The following is a 19,388-nucleotide window of genomic DNA, read 5'->3' as shown; positions in this document are numbered from 1 at the left end:
TAATTTATAGTTGGTGTTTTTAAAACTTAGAGTCAGGCCATGTGGTTTACTCTCAAAATGCTAAAGAGCATTTCTGTGTGTACACAGAGCATTGCAGAATTAGATTGATGTATTACTAATTACGGACTGGGGCATTATGTTACCTGATGAATTACATGGTTGCTTGACTCTTCTCTTTCTAACGGACTGTTAACCCCTGTGCCTTTCACATGAGAAAGGGGGAACTGATGGGAGTAGCATCCCTTTTGTGATTCAGATCTCAGCGCCAGAGACTGATAAAGATGCAGAGGTTGCTATCTGCTTGCAGTCCTTAGCACAGATCTGCATGGAACTTTGGTTACCTCCATAGGTAAAAGGCTCTGCAATGTTATTCGAGATTGAGCCCTCAGACACATTCACAGATCTCTCTGAAAACGCTGCTTTAGTTCGCTAGTTCACAGCTGGGGAAAATTTGTCTGGGAGTGCAGACAGGTGGGCCCTGCAGACAGCGTGTGCTGGTGCTGCACTGTGGGGCAGGTACCTGCGAGCTCTCCCAGAAAGAAATCATGAGCACAAAGGTTCTGGAGGGCCTCACCGCAAAGCAGGGCTGACCGGAGAGCAGCGGCAGGAGAGAAGGGAGCGGGGAGCCTTGCAGTACCAAAAGCCCAGCCACCAGGTTTGGGCAGCTTTTGGGTGCTGTGCCTCGGTGGACAGGAAGCGTCGGGGGGGAAGACAAGCACTGTGAAGAGCTGCTGCAGCCCCGCACCTGGGCCATGGGGCTGGTGCAGTCGTACACCTCTGGCCAATACCTGGGCCAAAGTCATACAGGGGCAGCTTTGTGGACACCAGTGGACAGAAAGGGCTCTGGGGACAGTTTCAGAGGATCTGGTAAGGGCAGCAGTGCCTGTCTGTCCGTCTCACAGAAATGAGGCTCTTTTATGCAGCCCCCACAACAAGCTGAGCTGTGCATGTGCCCAGATGTAGCCAACTGTCAGGTTCCTGCGGTATCCCTGTGGACTGGTGCTGTCACCCAAAATTACAGGGAGAACCATCTCTCATCTTTCCCTTTGCAACTTTAATTTCACAGAAAGGACTGGGAAGAGACTAGCATGGCATGAGAGAATGAGATGTTTTGCCTATTATAAAATATTCTGATAATTTCCATAGTCTTCTATATTGAACTTATGTCTAATGCTGCAGTGCGTGGGCTTGAAGGAGTTAACCAGGAGTTACTCCCAGTTGTGGTTTTGTGGTCGAAACCATGATCGCCAGAAGCAAATTTTTGTCATGCATAAGGTGTGTTATTAAAACTTGAGTTATGCTCCTGGTGAATGAAAAGTTAAAGCCCTTTTATAAAATCCTGGCAGTAAAGCACACAAGGAATAACCGTGCTGAAGCAATGTACACTTTCAAGGGAGATGTGTTTTTTTCTTTTTTTTTTTTTTAATTATGTAAAGAGAGAGAGAGATTTGTAAATTAAAGAAACAACAACCAAATAGCTGCTATGCAATTCAAAACAAAGAAGTAAAAGCCCTCTGAATAAACTCTAGACTCAAAGCAGAGATAAATCAACATTTACATAGTATCTCTGCTTTGATGCTTTGGGTCACATTTTCAATTGATTGGTACACCAGTATAATTCCAATGAAATTTGTAGAACAAAGACAGTTACAGTGATGGGGATCTGCTCCCACTTGTCCAGTGTGGCGTTTGAGTTGTTGATAAGTGCAAAGTGTTTATCCGGAAATGCACTTACACGGACCTTGCACCTGCAAGCGCTTCAGTTCAGCTGAGTGGCAGAGACCGCTCCCGATCTGTGCCTTGGATCCTCGTGTAGTGTGTTCAAGGATGGCGAAGGTAACAGCCGAAAAGTCCATTAACCAGGAACTGAGTTAACATCTGATTATGTTCTGGCTGAAACTCTGTTGCTAATACCCAAGTTTCAAAGGCTCAGAAGATAAGAAAATGTGATGGCTTGTTTGTTGTTATTCCTCTGGGTGTAATGTTTTTCTGGCTGGTGGCTGTGGTTATGGGTGAAAGTAGCAGGGTGTTAGACACTGTGAAACATCTGATCCCAAAGTGGTCCTTGTCCCTGAAGTGTTCATAACCAGAAGTGTTCAGAGGAAAGGGGCAAGGGTCATTTACCAAGATACTTGGCTCCCAGGTGCCAGCCACCTGCTGTATTAAGTTTTTGTTTCTTCTCTTTGCCAAGCATCCGAGCTGTGATGCTTGCTCTCAAGAAATGCATTGTTTAATGGGCTTATACCTAGAATGGAATGAATCATCCTTGTTTGGCAAAAACATTGTTCAAAACACAGCATGAAGTTTTTTGATTAAATAGCAAAGTGAAAGGCTTGCCTGGCCTTGGGGACATATGTTCAGAGGATACTCTTGTGGCCAAGCACATTACAGGAGATCTTGCCAGCTGAGTGAGAACTGGCCAGCCTGAAAAGTCCCTCCAGGATGGGAAGAAAGGGAAAAGCAAACGGGGAGAGCCAACCCGGGCTGCCTCTCGCCAGGCCTGCATGCAGATAGACCACAATGCAGCTGAAGAAGGTTCGTCTGCTGCCAGACATCAGGCAAGGTGGGCAGGGGAGTGAGGTGCATCAGGTGAGGCTTGTGGCAGCTCTCCTGCCCTGACACACGCTTCCTGTATCCTCTTGGGCAACTCACTGGAGAACTCATCTCACCCACCTTCAGCCAGCTGCAGTCCAGGTGCCAAGTTTGTTAGCTGACTGTGTTTGCAGTCAGCAGGAAGAGACCAGCACACCCCAGCCTAAAATGGGTGGACTGAACTGTCCTGTTGGCTCTCAGAACACGTAGGAGGCCTGAGATTCAACAAGTAACTCTGAAATAACAAATTTTAGGTGAGCTTAATATTAGTCGCTGCTCTTACTTGCATTCTGGAGTGCTGAGCATCAGACAGGAAAATGTAACTCCAGGAGACAGCCCCATTATTTAGTGTGTAACTGCAGGATTCTCTGACAGGATGTGATGAGGGAAGTACAGAAGCTTGAGTAAGACTGGGCTCTGTTCTCTGTCAGGGACCCTAGGCCCTGCTACAGTACGAATAACCCGTAATTGTTTACTACATTAAAACCTGATTACCTGAAGAGCAGGAGAAAACAAACTTTGTCTCAAAAGATTGCATATTACTTTATTGCTACCATTGGGCTTTTTCATCCAAGTCTTGTAAAGCTGTGATTTATATTTATTTGTTATTTCTTAGAAGTTACATCTCTTGGAGTGAGGTGAACAGATGAGAATTAAAAAGTAAAATAGCCAGTAGCTAGGTTTTTGGATGTGGAAGCTCTGGGAGGAAATCCATAAGCACTGAAAACAAAAGCAATAACTGGAAGCACCCAATTCTCCAAGTTATGAAGACTTCTTGTCATGTGTAAGCCTTCTCATGGCATTGGAAGGGCTGGGAGCTTCAATACAGTGTGTGCGTGTGCGCTAGGTGTTGGTGGAGGGGAAGGTTTGTGTTCATGAATACACGTACACACAAGGTGTCTCCTTATCTGTCTACAGGGAAAATAAGAGTAGAACTTTAGAGCAGTGTTTCAGACATGCCAGGTGACAGCAGACGTTCACTCGGAGGCCCTTGTTCAGGGCCTGTTTGTTGTGTTCTCCCTTTGAAGGCAGATCACCCTGAAACTCAGGCGCCTCAAAACTGAAGCATCTGACATCACAAAGCAGCTTCTGAAAAAAAGTAGTTGCAATTCCTGAACTGCAAACTAATTCTGTGCTGTAATTTGTTATGTTAGGCAGGAAAGGCACTAAAACACGAATCATTTGTGAAATATGATTGTGTGGGTGGATAGCTCAAGGACGATGTTATCAGGTAAAACAATACCAGCTGGTGTCCCCCCAGCATCATTCAACGCTGAATCGTCGGTGGAGCCCTTCAGGCTAGCAAGGCAGGAACCAGTCCAGTGCTTGCAAGGCTTATAGCAAGTGCTTGCTATAGCAGAGATTCAGGTCTAGTTCTGTTCCTTCACCTTCACCGAGCATCCTTGGACAAGTCATTGTAATGTCAATTCCCGTTCCTCTGTTTCTCCTCCCATGAAAATAAATAGCTCCAAAAGCATGGAGTTAGGCTGGTGAAAAATGGAAGAACTCTGAGCTTGGATCTAGGGTTTATGGTTTGTTCCCTGCAAGTCACTCGGGCACACCGGCCCCTGGAAGGTTTGTCTGTGGGCTCAGGCTGCAAACTGTTCCAAGTAGCTTCGGCTCCACAGGCAAGCTGGGGAGGGGGCCGCGTCCTGGAGCCGGGCAGGGCTCTCAGCCCCCGGTGTCTGCCCACGGGACACGGCGCCTTCCCTCTGTTCCGCTGTCTGTGGGTGAAACAGAGCTGAGGGATGGCTAGGAGACATCTGGCTGTGGTGCCAGGCTCAGTGCTGCACTGCCCCAAGGCTGATCATGCAGGTGAAATGCCCCTGAAGAAATCCAGTGGCACAGGGCGCATTTTCACCCAGTTGCCAGTGAAAACACTTCAGGCCTGTAGGCAGGGGAGGTCAGGGCCCTGAGATTTGAGGTCTCCTAGGCCTTTCACACCTGTGAATCGACACTGTATTGTACTTGGCATCTAGGCGACATTTTTCATTGTTAGTCTGTGTGTTTTTCTGTTTTTCTTTCCTGGCTCTGTCTCTCTCTGGATTTTTGCCCGACTGTGACAGTACACATGCAGGTAGCTGTATGGCCGCATTGTCTTTAGATATGCTTCTATTAAACTTGTGAAGATAGAGTAAAAATCAGAATATAGCTCAGAAGTTTGGATTTAGAAACTAGGCTGTTCTATGGGATGTTGTCTTCCTTTGCAAGGGGGCCTGATTTACAGGCTAACATCTCTGCCCTGAGAAAGCAGGCATGCTAAATGCTGCTGCTTTTGTCCTGCTCTCCCAGGTGTAGCAGGGATCTACTGATGAGAGACTCTTGGGGAGCATCAGGGTTATCTCATTAGGGAGGTGAGTGCAATGCACAAAACCAGGGCTAATAATAGCCCCTGTGTGCATGGCCTGGGATATCTCTGAAGTCCTGTGGGCCAGGGTCTCTGTTCTGCGGCTTGGAATTCCTGCTGCTGGTTGCCATGGATTCCCTGTTCCTTTGACAACTTGACGTTTCCCTGTAGCCATCAGCATCTGGCATGGCCAATATTTAGGTTGCAACCTAATCAGTTATGGGGAGAGAACAAAGACAAGCAACACAAAGCTTAAAGGCCAGCAAAACCACCCACTGAAACCCAACAAAAGGCAAAAGGAATACAAGTGTTTCTTTCCTGCTTGGCTGATCTCCCCACCTGGACCCTTTGGGCATATTCTCCTGTTTCAGCATAACCCTGCGTGTTTATTCATAATCAGGAGGCCACTGTTATGGTAGACTTGACAGATAAATTGGGGAAACACGGATTGGGTGGGATGGAGCGGGGAAAGGGGGCTGGTATCACCTTGTGTCAAATTCTAAACTGTTTGGAAACAAACAGACTGCTCCCTTCCCAAAATCATGCCCTGCTTTGCACATGACCCCGAGGCCCCAGCGGGGTGAGTCTGTGCACACAAGAAGGGAGGCCGCTGGGCCCATGTGTTTGTGTTTCACCAGCCGATCCGTGCTTTGTCTGCGCTGCTGCACCAAGGCAACTGCCTGTCAAAGGAACATTTGTTTTGCCAAACAGAGCAGACAGTTTGCAGTGGACGAACATGGTGTAACCACATGGAAGAAGCATCACAGGGAGTGATGAAAATAAAGTTCACACGTGTTTAGATCTGGATTTGGATCCAGATCTTTCCTGTATCTCTACTTCACAGAGATTGCTAATGCTGAGTTGTAGGTAGGGTGTAGAAGCAAACTGACATGATGGTATGCTGTAGCTACATGAACTGAAGTGCATCTGAATGTCAAAAAGGTGCCTCTAAACATGTCATCATATCTGCTGATCTCCTCACATCACCCTCTTTCTTCAGGTACTGGCTAACCCTGTTGACCCTTTGGAATAGGGTCAGAGCAGTCTGCTCTGGAAAAGTAAGGTGGGATGGAGTCTGTGTTGGGTCTCATCTGCAGAACTGTCCCAGCTGCAGGGTTCTATCTGAGACAATAGTTGGCTCTACACAAATTAATTTCAGTGACTATTAGGTATCATATGAACTCATATGAAGGAAACAAAATGGAATAAATGGGATGCCTGTAATGTCAGCTTGGTCCAGGTCCCCAGCTGGGTGAATCAGTGCAAGCTCACTGGGACCGATGCAGTTGCCAGAGCATGGCAGGAGCCACTGTGCTGGCTGGGCTGTTGGCCCCTTGGCTTTCAGGGACTTTTCCAGTCCGTTCTTTCTGCTGGAGTTTGCTGCTTCTGTAATGGGAGTAGCATAAGGCAACATGTGCCCACATTTTAGGTCTCCTCCAGTTTAGTGCATGTATTGGGACTTTAGGAAAGTGCCTTTACTTTAATAGGTTTTGGGTAGGGTGGGTTTTCTGTTGTGCCACCTCTGCTACAGGGACAGTTTCTCTTAGCAAAGGTGTGAGGTGGGCAGGGATTGAGGTATCAATGTCTGCAAGCATCATAGCCAGGGCTACCCAGCAAAGCCAGAAGTCACATGTGGAAATAAGATGTAGGTTCCTAGGGCACCTTTCAAACTTGTATTCTTCGTAAACTGGACACAGCTGCGAGTGGTTGTGATCTCAAGCTCCCCCACCCATCTTCCTCTGCCTCCAAAGTGTAGACCGGGTGATAAAATCCTAAAGCAGTAGCAGCTCATGGTTATGGTGGTTGTGCTACGCCAGATGGACAAAACAGGTAGGCAGAATGGAGTTGCAGAACAAGGAGTGCCTTGGTTGAGAGCTTAGGTGAGGGAGAAGAAAGCTCCAAATCATTTTTCCTGGTAATATCTGTGCTTTTTTAAGCTCCTGAATGCTTTGTTGCTACATCCTACCACGGTGTGTTTATCTATGTTGATTATAAGTGATAGGAGTGGAGTCTCACCCTGAGAGCAAGCTCTGTTGCTGCCTATTCTTCCTTGAGAAGATCGGATTGAGAATGGGTGAGGATTCCTGTCCAGACAGGACTGAACAGCCCATCGCCAAGTCGACAGCAGTGAAATCTGAGTCATGCCGATTGCTCGCCTTGGAGACAGCAGCGGCACTGAAGGGGAGGGAGGGCTGTGTGAGAAATGCTAAAGACAACGAAACTCGCAAAACACCTGGTGAAGTTTCATGCATGAGGTGAAACTGGTGCTAGTGCATCATCACAGTGTGTGAGGGAGAAGAGGAGCAAGCTCAGCATCTCCGTTATTCCGGGGCGCGATGGGAGCTGGCGGAGGACAGAACTGCCACTGGGAAGCTGCTGTTCTCTCTGCCAGCCTGAGCCCAGGCCCCAGCCTCCAGTGAGCGTCGAAACCAGTGGGAATGGGGTGCCCCGGACCATTGGCAGAGCCCTCACTGGCTTCTGCTGCATGGCTTGTATGTGGAGGGACTCTGTGTGGAAGCAGCATATAGCTTAATAAAATAGTGACAAGGGCAGCAGTCAGCTGTTGGCAGCCTCATCTGTGCTGCGGTAGGAGACATTGTGTACCACGGCAGGGCTGCCACAGTGCTTGGCCAAGGAGCGCTCTCGAGCACCACCAAAACTGCCCCTGCCTGGCTTTTATGGGTATGCCTACGGGAGACATTGGTGCATGTACAGGAGCCAGGCTGCCTTAGCTGGGCTGTCAGGGAGGATGGACGAGCGTCCGTCATGTCTGCACCCCTCCAGTTTCCAGCCCCAGAGCATCTGCCGAGCACCTGGCTCTTCACCCTGTCGGCTCACACTAAATGGGCTGGCAGTGTCTATCCTGGTTGGCAATAATTGGGAGTTTCAGAGATGCCAAATTCCTTTCAAGAGAAATTATTGTTGTCCAAGTGATTCACTTAAAATTCAAGCCCAGGCCTCATTACAAACGTATGGAGAGTAAGGTAATGGAAACATCTTATTCCTTATAAAAATGACATTGAAGTGCAGTACTCATTACCTGAATTCCTGTGCGTTTTCTTTGCCTTCCCATAGAAAATGTAGTAATTGAAAATGTTCTGCTCTTGGCAACTTTGAAGATTTAAAGGCATCTTACTTCTTATTTTTCTAAGCCTCTTCCACTAACAAAAAAACAGTTTGCCATTCCTGAAAGTTTACATTTGATGAAGAAGTAATTTCTGACTGCAAAGCTTGTTTATTTTCTTATGGCGAGTGCAATGAGCTGTGGTGGTGACACCACGTACACATGGCTGATGGACGTGACAGGAGTACAGCCCTGATTCAGCCTCTCCTGAGTGGGGTGGACCTGCAGCACGGAGCACCCAGGGGATGTGCAAAAGCACTTCTGTGCTGCCTGCTAGTAGGATTTGCTGGAGGAAAGGGAAAGATGACCAATATTTAGGTAATTATGTACCTGGCAGTTTATTAACATAAGGTGGAGAGACCCAGAGAAAGTGCCAGAAGAGAGAAGAGGCAGGACATTTTTTTGTATGTTGCTTCTCAGCACACATAGTCCCATGAGCATCACCTCTGTCATGTATTTTTAGTGGAAGAGAGGGTGTTGTGATTTGCCTGTCTACTTCCCTCAAAGTGAAATCATTTACTAATGATTGAAAAAAAACAAAACAAACAAAAAAACTTAGGATGCAGCTAAATTTTAAATCCATAAACAGCAAAGAGAAATGAGTTTTGGTTTCTTCTGGGTAGGTCAAGTTCTCTGAATGCTGACTGATATTTTGTGGTCTGCACTGGCCTTTAGCTCAAAGTTCACAGAATAATTTTACAAAGTTTCCTGATCACATTGCATCCAGGTTACTGACCAACATCCCACCCTGACAGCACGTGCTCTGGCTGGCCAGCACATGTGTGTACGGGGGGAGCAGTCGCAGATGTTGACGTGGAGTTTTGCGTCCTTGGGGCAGGAGGAGGGATGCAGAAGTACATCTGCCTCTGCGCAGCCCCGCCAGAGACACTCTGGCCTATTTTTGTACATAGCTACAGGCAGGATTAGGAACCCCAAAGAGGCTGGGAGTTAAGCACCAGGAAAGCAGCCCTTCTCCATTCCAGCAGTGCCTCTGGAAAGCCCTTCATGTGTTCAGCTTGGTGGCATGGAAGTTTCTGTGGAAAATTAGTATTCTTCATCCCTTGCTTCCTCTGTCTGGCTTAGTTTTAGGTCTGTGCGCCTGATGAAGAATGACACCATGAACTTCCAGAAGTTCTCCTACACCAATGAAGACGAAGCCTGGAAAACCTACCTGGAGAACCCCCTGACTGCAGCCACCAAGGCGATGATGAGGGTGAATGGAGATGATGACAGCGTGGCTGCCCTGAGCCTCCTCTATGACTACTACATGGTATGTTCCTATTGGGGCTGGGTGTCTTGGGGGAGTCTGTCCCAGAGGACAAGTGTGAAGGTAAAACATGCTGAGCCACCTTAGGAGAGTACCCACCTCTTGAACTCTCTTTGTTGTTCATACAGTGATCCCTGAATAACGCTCACAGGCATAGAGTGCCACTATTATCCCCAGTGCACAGATGGAAAACTGAGGCATGAAAGAGCCTCGTACTGTAGAACGAAACCAGAACAGGGTGGAAAACTGAAACTGGGTGTCTGGTGTCTCAGGCTGGTGTTCTTTTTACATAACAGCTTTCTTGTAAGAAACAGGGATGCTTTGAGAGACACAAAGTTAAAACAGCAATGTGCTTTCCAGACCCTTGCAGCTTTATTTTTTCCATTGCTGCTGCAGGATGGGGCTTAGTGAAACGTGGGTAGGATTTAGACCTAATTGAAACCAATAAGACTGATGTTCCTATTCAGCTGGGTGCTTTTGAAAGTCATTCCCAGAACAAGATGGTGTGGCTTGCCTAAGGTTACCTTGGGAGTCCGTGGCAGAACCAGCAGGAGAGCCCAGGTCTCCTGTGTCCTCGCCCAGTGTTTATTATTCACACAGTGTTTTATCTATGAGACTTCACTTGCCACACAGACAAGGCTAATTTTGCCTCTGCTTTCCATGAATAAAATCTAACAATAAACAAACTCTTTGTTCTGCCTTGTTCTAGGTCCCAAAGGAGAAGAGGATTCTTCCGTCTGGTATGATGGGACGCAATGAACTAGGAAAGAGGTTAGCTTCACTTTTGCTCTCTATAGCAGTCTAATTCTCCTGCAGCTGCTTGCATGCATGATGGGTCTCTTAGCTTGCATAAAATAAACATCAAAGCATGGTGTTATTACCAACAACAGTGGAGGTTATTAACCCTGAGACATATATTAAAATTCTTTAGGCCAAATCCCAAGCAGGTATAAATTGAGCTACACCCATTTACACAACTGAGGATCTGTCTAGCTGCGTTCAGAGTAGTTGCACTGATTTGCAGTAGCTAAAGAATTTATTTAAAGAATTTATTTCCTATTTTGTTCCAGTTGGAAAGGGGAAAGGGATTAAGCATTGGCAGTGAGAAGGGAATGACAAAGTTCTCTTCTGTTCACTGGGCTGATAAGGGTTTCTGTTGTAATTGCTTCTAGTCTCCCAGGATTCTCCTCCAGTGACTCCCATTTGTCCTTTGAGGTTTTCAGATAATTAACTATGAAATTAATAGCTCATTTGCCACTATGAGTTCAGTTCCTCTTCCTGGATGCTGTATACTTTGGCAACCTTTTCTGGTTGTCTGTTTTTAACTATTTGACAGAATAAGCCCCTTAAATGATACTTCATTTCTTCTTCGTAAGTAGGCTGAGTTAAGCTGTTTTCTCCTCTCTGAAAGGCCACTGCATTCTGAACAGTATTTATAGCAGTGGAACGTTTTTTTTATTAGCTACATAGATTTCACCATATACCTGAAGGTGAAGGTTCTCAAAGCAGAGCGGGTGGGAGCTACTCAATCAGCTTTATTTCCCTTAGGGAAAGCTCATGCTGCCAAGAGGTGTGAGGGTTGATAATGTGGGGATTGGTTTGTTTTCTGAGCATGGTAACAGGGGCAATAAACCACCTCTTCCCACCTGAGCGAGGACTGCAGCGCCAGCAGGGTCACAAAGTCACTGCTGCAGAAGGGACCAGTTCTTGGGATGCTGCACCAAGGGATGGTTTGTGTGTGCGACAGGAATGCATTTTGTCCATGTCTTTATCATCTGATAGCTCCTATACTTGGTCTCTTCTGCTTTGAAGCTTGAGCCATACATCTCATTTCTAATATTGCAACCTTTCACTCATCTCGTGATCTCTGGGAGTTTTGTCTCCTAAGTTCCTGGAGTTGCGTGAACTAGTGCAAGTCAGCTTTCTTAAAATGAAATAAAATAAATTCCTTGTCAATGAGCCCTGAAAAGACCACATAGCAGTTATCTTCTGTATCTTCCCTGCTGCTCTGAGTGTTTAATAGCCTAAATAAAGAAATGATGGATGTAGGCCCTGGATCTGCAGCTCCTAACAATGTCTAAACCATATTCTCTGATTCTGTGTGATCATCCCTTATCTGCTGAGCACTTCTGGCTCTTGTTGATTGCACTGAGAGGTGTGTGAGTGAGTGGAGATTACCCACGGGCCTGTCAGATCTCCTGTATCAAGTGGGAGATGTATGCTGATGACTCAAGGTCAGCTGGCAGCTAGACTGTGCAGTTTGCTTCCCAGCAGTGCATCAAGGCATTTGCATCTTGCTGTGACAACTTGCTGGGGTTGTCCATCCTCTTCCCTGGTTTGAGATGGGATCCTTTCTCCACCAGGCACTGCCACGGAATGGAGTACGACCCAGAGATCGCATCCTTTGATGGCTCAGCCCATCTCATGAAGCTCTTGTCTGAAAACACTTCTATGACCCAAGAATATTGTGAGCCGCAGAAGAAGAATGGCTTAAATCTTGAAGGCATCCCTACTCCTCACAAACCAGCCATGCTTCCACCAGGCGTTAGCAAGCTGGATGCCACACCAGACACCTACATGGTCCCTCCAGGGGATGTATACGACAACAGCTCATTGAACTCCCTCTTCGAGACCATCCCTGTGGCCCCAACACAGCAGAGGTGGCAGCCAGACAGCACTTTCAAAGAGGATCCCCAGGAGGTCAGAGCTGTTGGTTGCATGCTGTCAGTGCAGCCCGGGGGTACTGCATGACGCTGTCTCTAATTTGGGGTTTGTTCATGCTGGAGTCAGTGGGAGCTTTGCTTTTGCATTACAAGCTTGATGCCATTTGCATTGAATTATTGGGGGGTTTACATTGATTTTAGAAGTAAGATAAGATTTTGAAATGAGGCTCTATGTTTTATCAGAGGCCTCTGTTGTAATGACTGGAGAAGGTGAATTGACAAAGCAATGAAAGATTCTAGTTTTGACTGTTTTTTTTTTTTTTTTTTCCACTTTTCTACAGTCACTACTCTTCAGTGATATCCTCAAACCCCAGCCAGAGCCACCTTGCCCTGAGAGTTATGCTACGGACAGTGTTAAGAGGTAACTGCCAGTCCTTGATCTCTGGGTTTCCAGGGCACTTGGCTGTGTACCTTTCCTGGGGAGAGACTGCAGCCCTTTCCTCGCCCCAGAACCAGCCTTGGCAGGGGCCATAGCAAACTTAGAGATGTCACGGTTTTGCAGGTGTGTCCCTGGTGTCTTAGAAGCAAGTGGCTCTTCCATGACTCTCTAGACACAGAACAGTTTATGAATTTTAGTGTGTGAAATTTGAAGCAGGGATTAGGATTTGAAATGTTTTGTTGAAAAGGGATCAAACCCAGTCTTAAGTTCAAGTTACTAGATTGATTTGTGCCAGCTCATGCTTTTAGTGTGGTTCAGATTGTACTCTGTTGGCCAACCTGGTGTAAATCCAGTGCCAACTCTTTTTACTGCTGTGGTCACATCTCCTAAGCACCTTAGCCAGAGCAAAGATGTGGCACTGAGGTCTGCCATGTGAGGGTTTGTTGGGTGCTACAACCCCCTTTCCGGGACCACTGCGTAGTTCCTGTGTAGATCCAGGTGGCTGCACCATCTTTCTACAGGCTACTTGGAATGGGGGTAAATGACAAAAAAAATGAGGATGTCAGTTGATAAGGGTGAAAAACAGCCTCCTCCTAATCTAAAGTTTAGGTTCTTACTTAGGGTTTAGCACTGTTAGAGAACATTTATTAGAGAAGGTGCCACTGCATCTCATTCCTAAAACATGAGAGAGATTCCATCCTCTTTTCCATCCCTCACTCAGGCAGAGCTTTCTTGCTCTAGATATCACATCAAATCTCCAAGTAGGTAGCATTATTCCACCTCCCACTTTTTATTTGCCTCCTGAGTCACCTGGCTCTGTGACTCAGCTGCCAGACGTGGGGATTTTCACACAGACATCAGCTCGCGTTCATGAGCGAGAGGCTTTCTGTTTGCTGTTTATTCCCGTACTGAAATTCTCTGGCTCTCATGGCTCTAGATAAGAGGAGTTGCCAAGTCTATCTTCAGAGATGGCATCACTGGGGAGGCGGGAGCAGGAAAAAGAGTTAGTGACTAAGCAGGAATATGATGATCTTCAACTCCCAGGCAGCTGAAGGGTCTGTGTGAAAGCTTGTGTACAGGTGATGGCTTGCACAGGTTCCCCACAGAAGAAATGCTTGAGCTGTAGCATCATGGTTTGAATGCTCATAGGTGCTGGTGAATGTCCAAGAGCGGGCCTTCTGGAAAAATCAGGCTCCTCTTTTAAATTTGCCTGTCAACAGTTATGCCTTCCTCTGTCTAATACTACTGATATTTTCTGTAAAGACTAAAGTTACTGTCCATGAGACTGAGAGTTCAACAAGCTGGGCTTCTAAATCATTTTTTTAAGCACCTGGATAAACAAGCAGATGTCAGTGTCCTGCAGGTCCTCCTGTTTCTATAGGACCAATTAGGACACACTCCTCCTGGGTCAGCCACTTGTGGGTGTGAATTTGGAGACAGTAATCGGAGTTCAGGACACTTTAAAAGTCTCATCACAAGTACCTATTTCGGTTTAGTTTGGTTCAGGCTTTTGACTGTGCATTGGTTCTGTAGCCATCCACAGAAAAATACTGGTTACAATAATGTATGTTTTTTTTTTTTTAACATAAACAAAAACAAAAGGTAAAATGAGGATGTTGGATAAGTGCTGTTCCCCAGGGTGTTGGGAGGATCACTATGTGCTGTGCTGCAAGGTGCTTGACCACAGCTGTGAGATGGGGAGTAGGGCACACTTCTATGTGTGTGGTGTCTGTTGCCTGTAAAGATGGAGACTTGCATTTGTTTTACTTTTGAAGTGAAACAGCAGTGTGTGCTTATTCATCATACTCATCATTCTCTCTTTGTTCCATACAAGTGACTTTGAATACACTCTGGGGTCGCCCAAAGCAATTCACATAAAATCTGGGGACTCTCCCATGGCCTACCTCAACAAAGGACAGTTCTACCCCATCACACTGCGGACAGCTGGAGACAGCAAATGTTTACACTTGTCCTCAAATAAAGTGAAGGTAAGAGACAAGCTGACAATTTTGCTGACACATGCTATAATCAGACATCCAGCAATTGTGCTGGCCTGGGAACAGACCTGAACATGAAGAGTAATGGCTTTGTGGCTCATGTTGGCTTAAAGTAATGAATGGGATGGATTCACTCATAGCAAACTAATCCTCTGATCCACAGCAACAGCTTGCATGTTACCTGTCAATTGAAACCTTTCAGTCAGGTCAGGGATGCACAATATGCCTCCCTAGCTGATGGTTGGCTGGGGTCCCTGGTGGGAAGGTTGCCCAGAGAAGTTGTGGATGCTCCATCCCTAAAAGTGGCCAGGTTGAATGAGACTTTGAACAACCTTGTCTACTGGAAGGTTCCCAACCCATGGCACAGGCACTGGAATTAGATGAACTTTAAAGTTCTTTCCAACCCAATCCATTCTATGATTCTATGAAGATTTCAGTACTGGAAACAAGTGCCCTGTCTTGATCCTGGGATGTGTGTCCAGGCTTCAGAGTCACCCCCAAGTCTAAGCTGAGCTTGAGCTCCCACCAAAGAAACATGGTCCTCCAACCCTGAGGGGTATCTAGGGGCTGGACTTTGGACATCACAAGACTTGCAGGATTTCTGAAACTGAGAATGTCTAGGAAAAGATCTTCTAGAATGTCTCAGTTTAATACCTACTGCAGCATTGCTAACAATTTCCCAATGCAGGATGCTTGCATGCCTTGGAGTTGGTGGAAACACATGGGCACTGCAAGCAGGGGACATACAGGGCACCTTGGTTCTGCTCTTGGCTCTGTGGCTGCCTGTATGATCATGGTCAAGTCCCTTCTCCTGTCTGCCTTAGGTTCCCCAGCAATAAAACATTATCAATGACACTAAGCTGCCCTTGGCCAGTGCGTGGATGCACTGGATGGAAAGGGCAGTGAGAGCACCAAACATTGTCCTGCTGTGTGTACTGATATGGGATATCCTCACTGTGTTACAGAGTGTTGTGATGATTGTTTTTGACAATGAAAAGATACCAACGGAGCAGCTCAAATTCTGGAAGCACTGGCACTCCCGCCAGCCCACAGCCAAGCAGAGAGTCATTGACGTTGGTATGAGCATGGCTGTCAGATTGTGATGGCTGGGTGGGGTTGATAACTTCTAGCACCAGTTTACTGCATTTTCAATACACAATAACATGGTTGCAGCTCAAAAATCTGGACTGGGGGAAATCAGGGAGGAGCAGGCTGGTCTGCTGGCTTCAGATCCTTTCTGTCCGGTGAGCTCTTGGGGATTTAAGATGGTGTTTGCCAAGTGTAGGGACATGCGCAAGGAGCTCAAGATACATCAAGAAGAGCCTCAGTCAGAGGAACAGAAGCTTCTAAACTATTTTGGCTCTTACAGATGTGACCTATGTCCTCTTGGAGTCTAGGAATCTGAGATAGAAAAGGCTTTGGTACTGCTTGTCCTTCAGTGCCAGCAGACAGGGTTTACAGGGAGTTATGCTGGGCCAGACAGATGTTTTGCCTGTCCAGCACAGCATCTTGCTGAGCACCGTGCCAAGCACCTTGTGGCTCAGAACAAGACGTGTTTGTTTGAATTTAGAACCAATGTACACTGACTTTGCATAAAATCACTACTCAAATAGCAGCCACCAGCCAGGACCTTTGAGTCATTTCTGGCCTTAGTTATGCACACTAAAGTTTATCCAGTGGTCAGTCAGTGGGAGGCAGGCATTTGGGGAGTGGAAAGCCTAGGGAATGTAAACAGTTTTGTAGCCAGAGTATAAGCTGCTTCTTCATTGCATTTCAGCTGACTGCAAAGAAAACTTCAACACGGTTCAGAACATTGAGGAGTTAGCCTACAATGCGCTGTCCTTTGTGTGGAACGTCCATGAAGAAGCAAAGGTACAACCTGCTTGTGGAAGGGAAATGGGAAGCCTTGGTCCGCAGCAAAACTGTAGTCTGCTTTCTGACAGCCCAGCCGTGCTCCCCCTGCTTCTCAGCTGAAAGGCAGAGTTTCAAATCCAAACAATGCCATTCCAGTGGCCCCAGGTAGTGTTTGTCTGCCAGGACAGCAGGGAAGGACACCGTGCTTCTGTGTGTTTAAGCATTGCCATTAGCTAATAAACATTCTAGCTACACCTGAGACTGACTCAGAGATGTTATTTTAGTGCTGATGGATAACTCAAGAAAACTCTTTGCAGCAGTTAGCCTAGATGAGGACTCTACTCACATGTGGGTGAAACCTATTTAAATAAACCACAGCTTAGGGAACAAAGACCCTCCTTTCAAGGCAGCATTTTGATGCATAAATGACTGACCACCCTTTTGTGAGTTGTGATGTGGAAGGGAGCCAGGCAGGTCACAAGATCCCTTTTGACCTTAAAATCTGTAAGACTTATGTTGACATCTTTCCCGTGTAGCGAAAGAAGAGCGTTGCTGTCTCTTCTGCATCTCTTCAGAGTCTCTTGTTAATGCTTTGCTATCTAGTGTGGATTGAAAAGAGCATATTTAAAAAAAAAAAAAGATGAAAGAACTAAGAAAAAAAGAAAAGCATAAATCCTGTCTCTCTGAAACTGGTAGCTTGGGAAAACTCTGGTTTGCTTTGGGATCTCATTAAGTCATTCTTTTAGCCCAAAGGCGACCTTGGTCTTTTACAACCCAGGAGGTTAACAAATGTCTTCAAGGCAAAGTTGTCAGAAATGGAAATATGTCAGGTATGTGGCAAGCCTTCAGGGGTACCTCAGTAAAACTGGATTTAACTCTTAGCAGAAACTCTGTACATGCACTGGCCTGGGGCTAGTAAAGGTGAGACTTCAGAGACCTGCAAGGGCTGGGGGGTGGATCAGGTATTTGGGTCGTCTGTGGCACCTGTTACCTCTCTTTGTGCAATTAAACTTCACACCACAGATAAGTGGTTTCTTTTCTATATGTAGGTATTGACTAGATTTGACACTAGGTTTCAGGGCTGTAATCTTCAGCGAAAGCCCTGCTGAAAGAGCTGTGTGAGCTTCACCAGCTGCAGATCTGTCCCCAGAGAGACCAGGGGAAATTTCAGGGTCACGCAAATGAGTTGGCATTGTGGAGATAGTGTGAATTATGTCTGTGCTCAGCTTTTCTTCCTAAGTTCCCACTGGAGGTAACTCCATCCTAGTGAAAGGAGACCAGCGTAAGGATGGATATTTATTTAACTAACAGCAATGATTTGTAATTCCTCAAGCTGAAGCCTAGCCCTCCTCCCTTCCTCCAGGGCATTGCTGTCCGAGGGTCCCTTGTTCAACTGAAAGATCAAAAATATCAGCAAGAATATCCCCAGGCAGACTTTGCATCTGATCTGAAGCTTCCCTGAACTGATGGGAGTGGATAGCCAAAGTGTTAATAAAGAGTCAGAGACAATCAGGGATGTAACAGAGTGCAGTATGATAAAGGGTGAGCTGTCCACACAACAAAGCTCTTTCTCCTGGACAGCTGGCATAGTTGATGTGGGAGAGTGCAGCTAGAAAGGACCTGCAGCTGCACTCAGGTGGGAAACCAACAGCCCACGTGCACGGCCAAGGCTGGGGGGGTTGGAAGCATGTCTCAGGAGCTGCTTTTGTTCCTATCCCCCGTTCTTATTTCTGTTTGAGGATAATGTTTTAAGCACCAACAAGCTATATCAAATTCTGTTCCTATTTGCAGGTATTTATTGGGGTGAATTGCCTGAGCACCGACTTCTCCTCCCAGAAAGGAGTGAAAGGTGTCCCACTGAACCTCCAGATAGACACCTACGACTACGGCAATGGAACCAGCCAGCTGGTGCACCGTGCCGTCTGCCAGATCAAGATATTCTGTGATAAGGTAGAACATTGCTTTTTCACCAGGTTGTCTGAGAGGAAATTTAAACTCCAGTGACTCCACAAGAATAAAAAGAAAGGTTGTCGGAGGTTAGAGCAGCATAGCAGACAGGGCTGAGGAATAGAGATTGTTCAGCCCCCTCAGATGAGTGAGACAGGACAGCTGGGATGTGTCTGCACCGCTGAGGCCTTTACAGAACAGGGTCCTGAGAAAGTTTTCTTCATATCAGACCTACATAGGACTGTGTCTCATAATTAATGTCTAATTCTGACAAGTTTTTAAAAAGCAGAAAAGATGAGAACCTCCTTTAGAGGTTCTTCCCCAGCCTCAGATATCTTACAACAGAAACATTTTGCACAGCTATTTTTGTCCACGGTTTTCATTTGTAAAAAGCTTTTTTTTTTTAATAATAAATATCTTTTTAATAATAAATTAAATAAATTTTAATTTTAAATATTAATAAATATATATTAATTTATATAATTAGATAAATTTTAATAAATATTTTAATAATAAATAAATTAATAATAAATAATAATAAATTTAATAAATATCAGAAAGTGCACACCTACCTTCTTTTTCTGGAGGGCCTGTAGCAGGTCTCTGAGATGATCATTTTTAATAAAGGCTGCCTTTACCTCAATGTGCCTGCCATCCAGAGATGGCCAGTAAACCCTCTATTGCCAATGCTATGTTAAAATTTTCAATGCCCTAATTTTTGCCTCATTTTCCCTGCAGGGAGCAGAGAGGAAGATGCGGGATGATGAACGGAAACAGTTCAGAAGGAAAGGAAAATGCCTGGACTCCAATAACAATGGTCAGTGCTAGTGTTTGTTACCTGATCTGAAGCATGTTGAAATTCCTGTAGGCCTGTCCGTTACCTTCCATGAGATCCGGCCCTGGGTATTGCCAGGCCTGATGAAATCAGCACCATTCGGAAACAACTTGTCAGTCAGGTCCCTGCCTGGTCTCCTCCTACCAAGCCTCTCAAAGCCTCTTATCAATACTAACCAACATTTCTGAATTGTCATGGGGTCTTGGCAGGGAGCCTTCCTAGGGGAGACAGCAGTGGGCAAACCCTGAAGGTCTGCTTGGTCCCATCTACAGATGGGAGATATTTCTAATATTTCTGCTGGGAGACCTTGGGCGGGCATTTTC

The 19,388-nt window shown here is 46.1% G+C and overlaps 1 protein-coding gene across 4 annotated transcripts in view; it reads left to right on the top strand.

The window, feature by feature from the left end:
- Positions 1 to 19,388, top strand: part of GRHL3 (grainyhead like transcription factor 3) — a 39,276-nt gene that overhangs the window by 11,865 nt on the left and 8,023 nt on the right. For all 4 annotated transcript variants that reach the window (XM_035562204.2, XM_035562202.2, XM_035562201.2 and 1 more), the window contains 9 exons: positions 9,147 to 9,333; positions 10,040 to 10,101; positions 11,694 to 12,030; positions 12,335 to 12,414; positions 14,267 to 14,420; positions 15,395 to 15,506; positions 16,207 to 16,301; positions 18,075 to 18,233; positions 18,969 to 19,047. In XM_035562204.2, the coding sequence (XP_035418097.1) occupies positions 9,166 to 9,333; positions 10,040 to 10,101; positions 11,694 to 12,030; positions 12,335 to 12,414; positions 14,267 to 14,420; positions 15,395 to 15,506; positions 16,207 to 16,301; positions 18,075 to 18,233; positions 18,969 to 19,047 (1,246 nt within the window). In that variant the 5' untranslated portion in view covers positions 9,147 to 9,165. The remainder of the gene's footprint in view (positions 1 to 9,146; positions 9,334 to 10,039; positions 10,102 to 11,693; positions 12,031 to 12,334; positions 12,415 to 14,266; positions 14,421 to 15,394; positions 15,507 to 16,206; positions 16,302 to 18,074; positions 18,234 to 18,968; positions 19,048 to 19,388) is intronic.

The sequence above is a fragment of the Cygnus atratus genome, chromosome 23 (assembly GCF_013377495.2).
Source record: "Cygnus atratus isolate AKBS03 ecotype Queensland, Australia chromosome 23, CAtr_DNAZoo_HiC_assembly, whole genome shotgun sequence".
In the NCBI taxonomy this organism is placed as follows: Eukaryota; Metazoa; Chordata; class Aves; order Anseriformes; family Anatidae; genus Cygnus; species Cygnus atratus.
The sequence above is the reverse complement of the archived record's forward strand: the minus strand, read 5'-3'. Positions and strand labels throughout refer to the sequence as shown.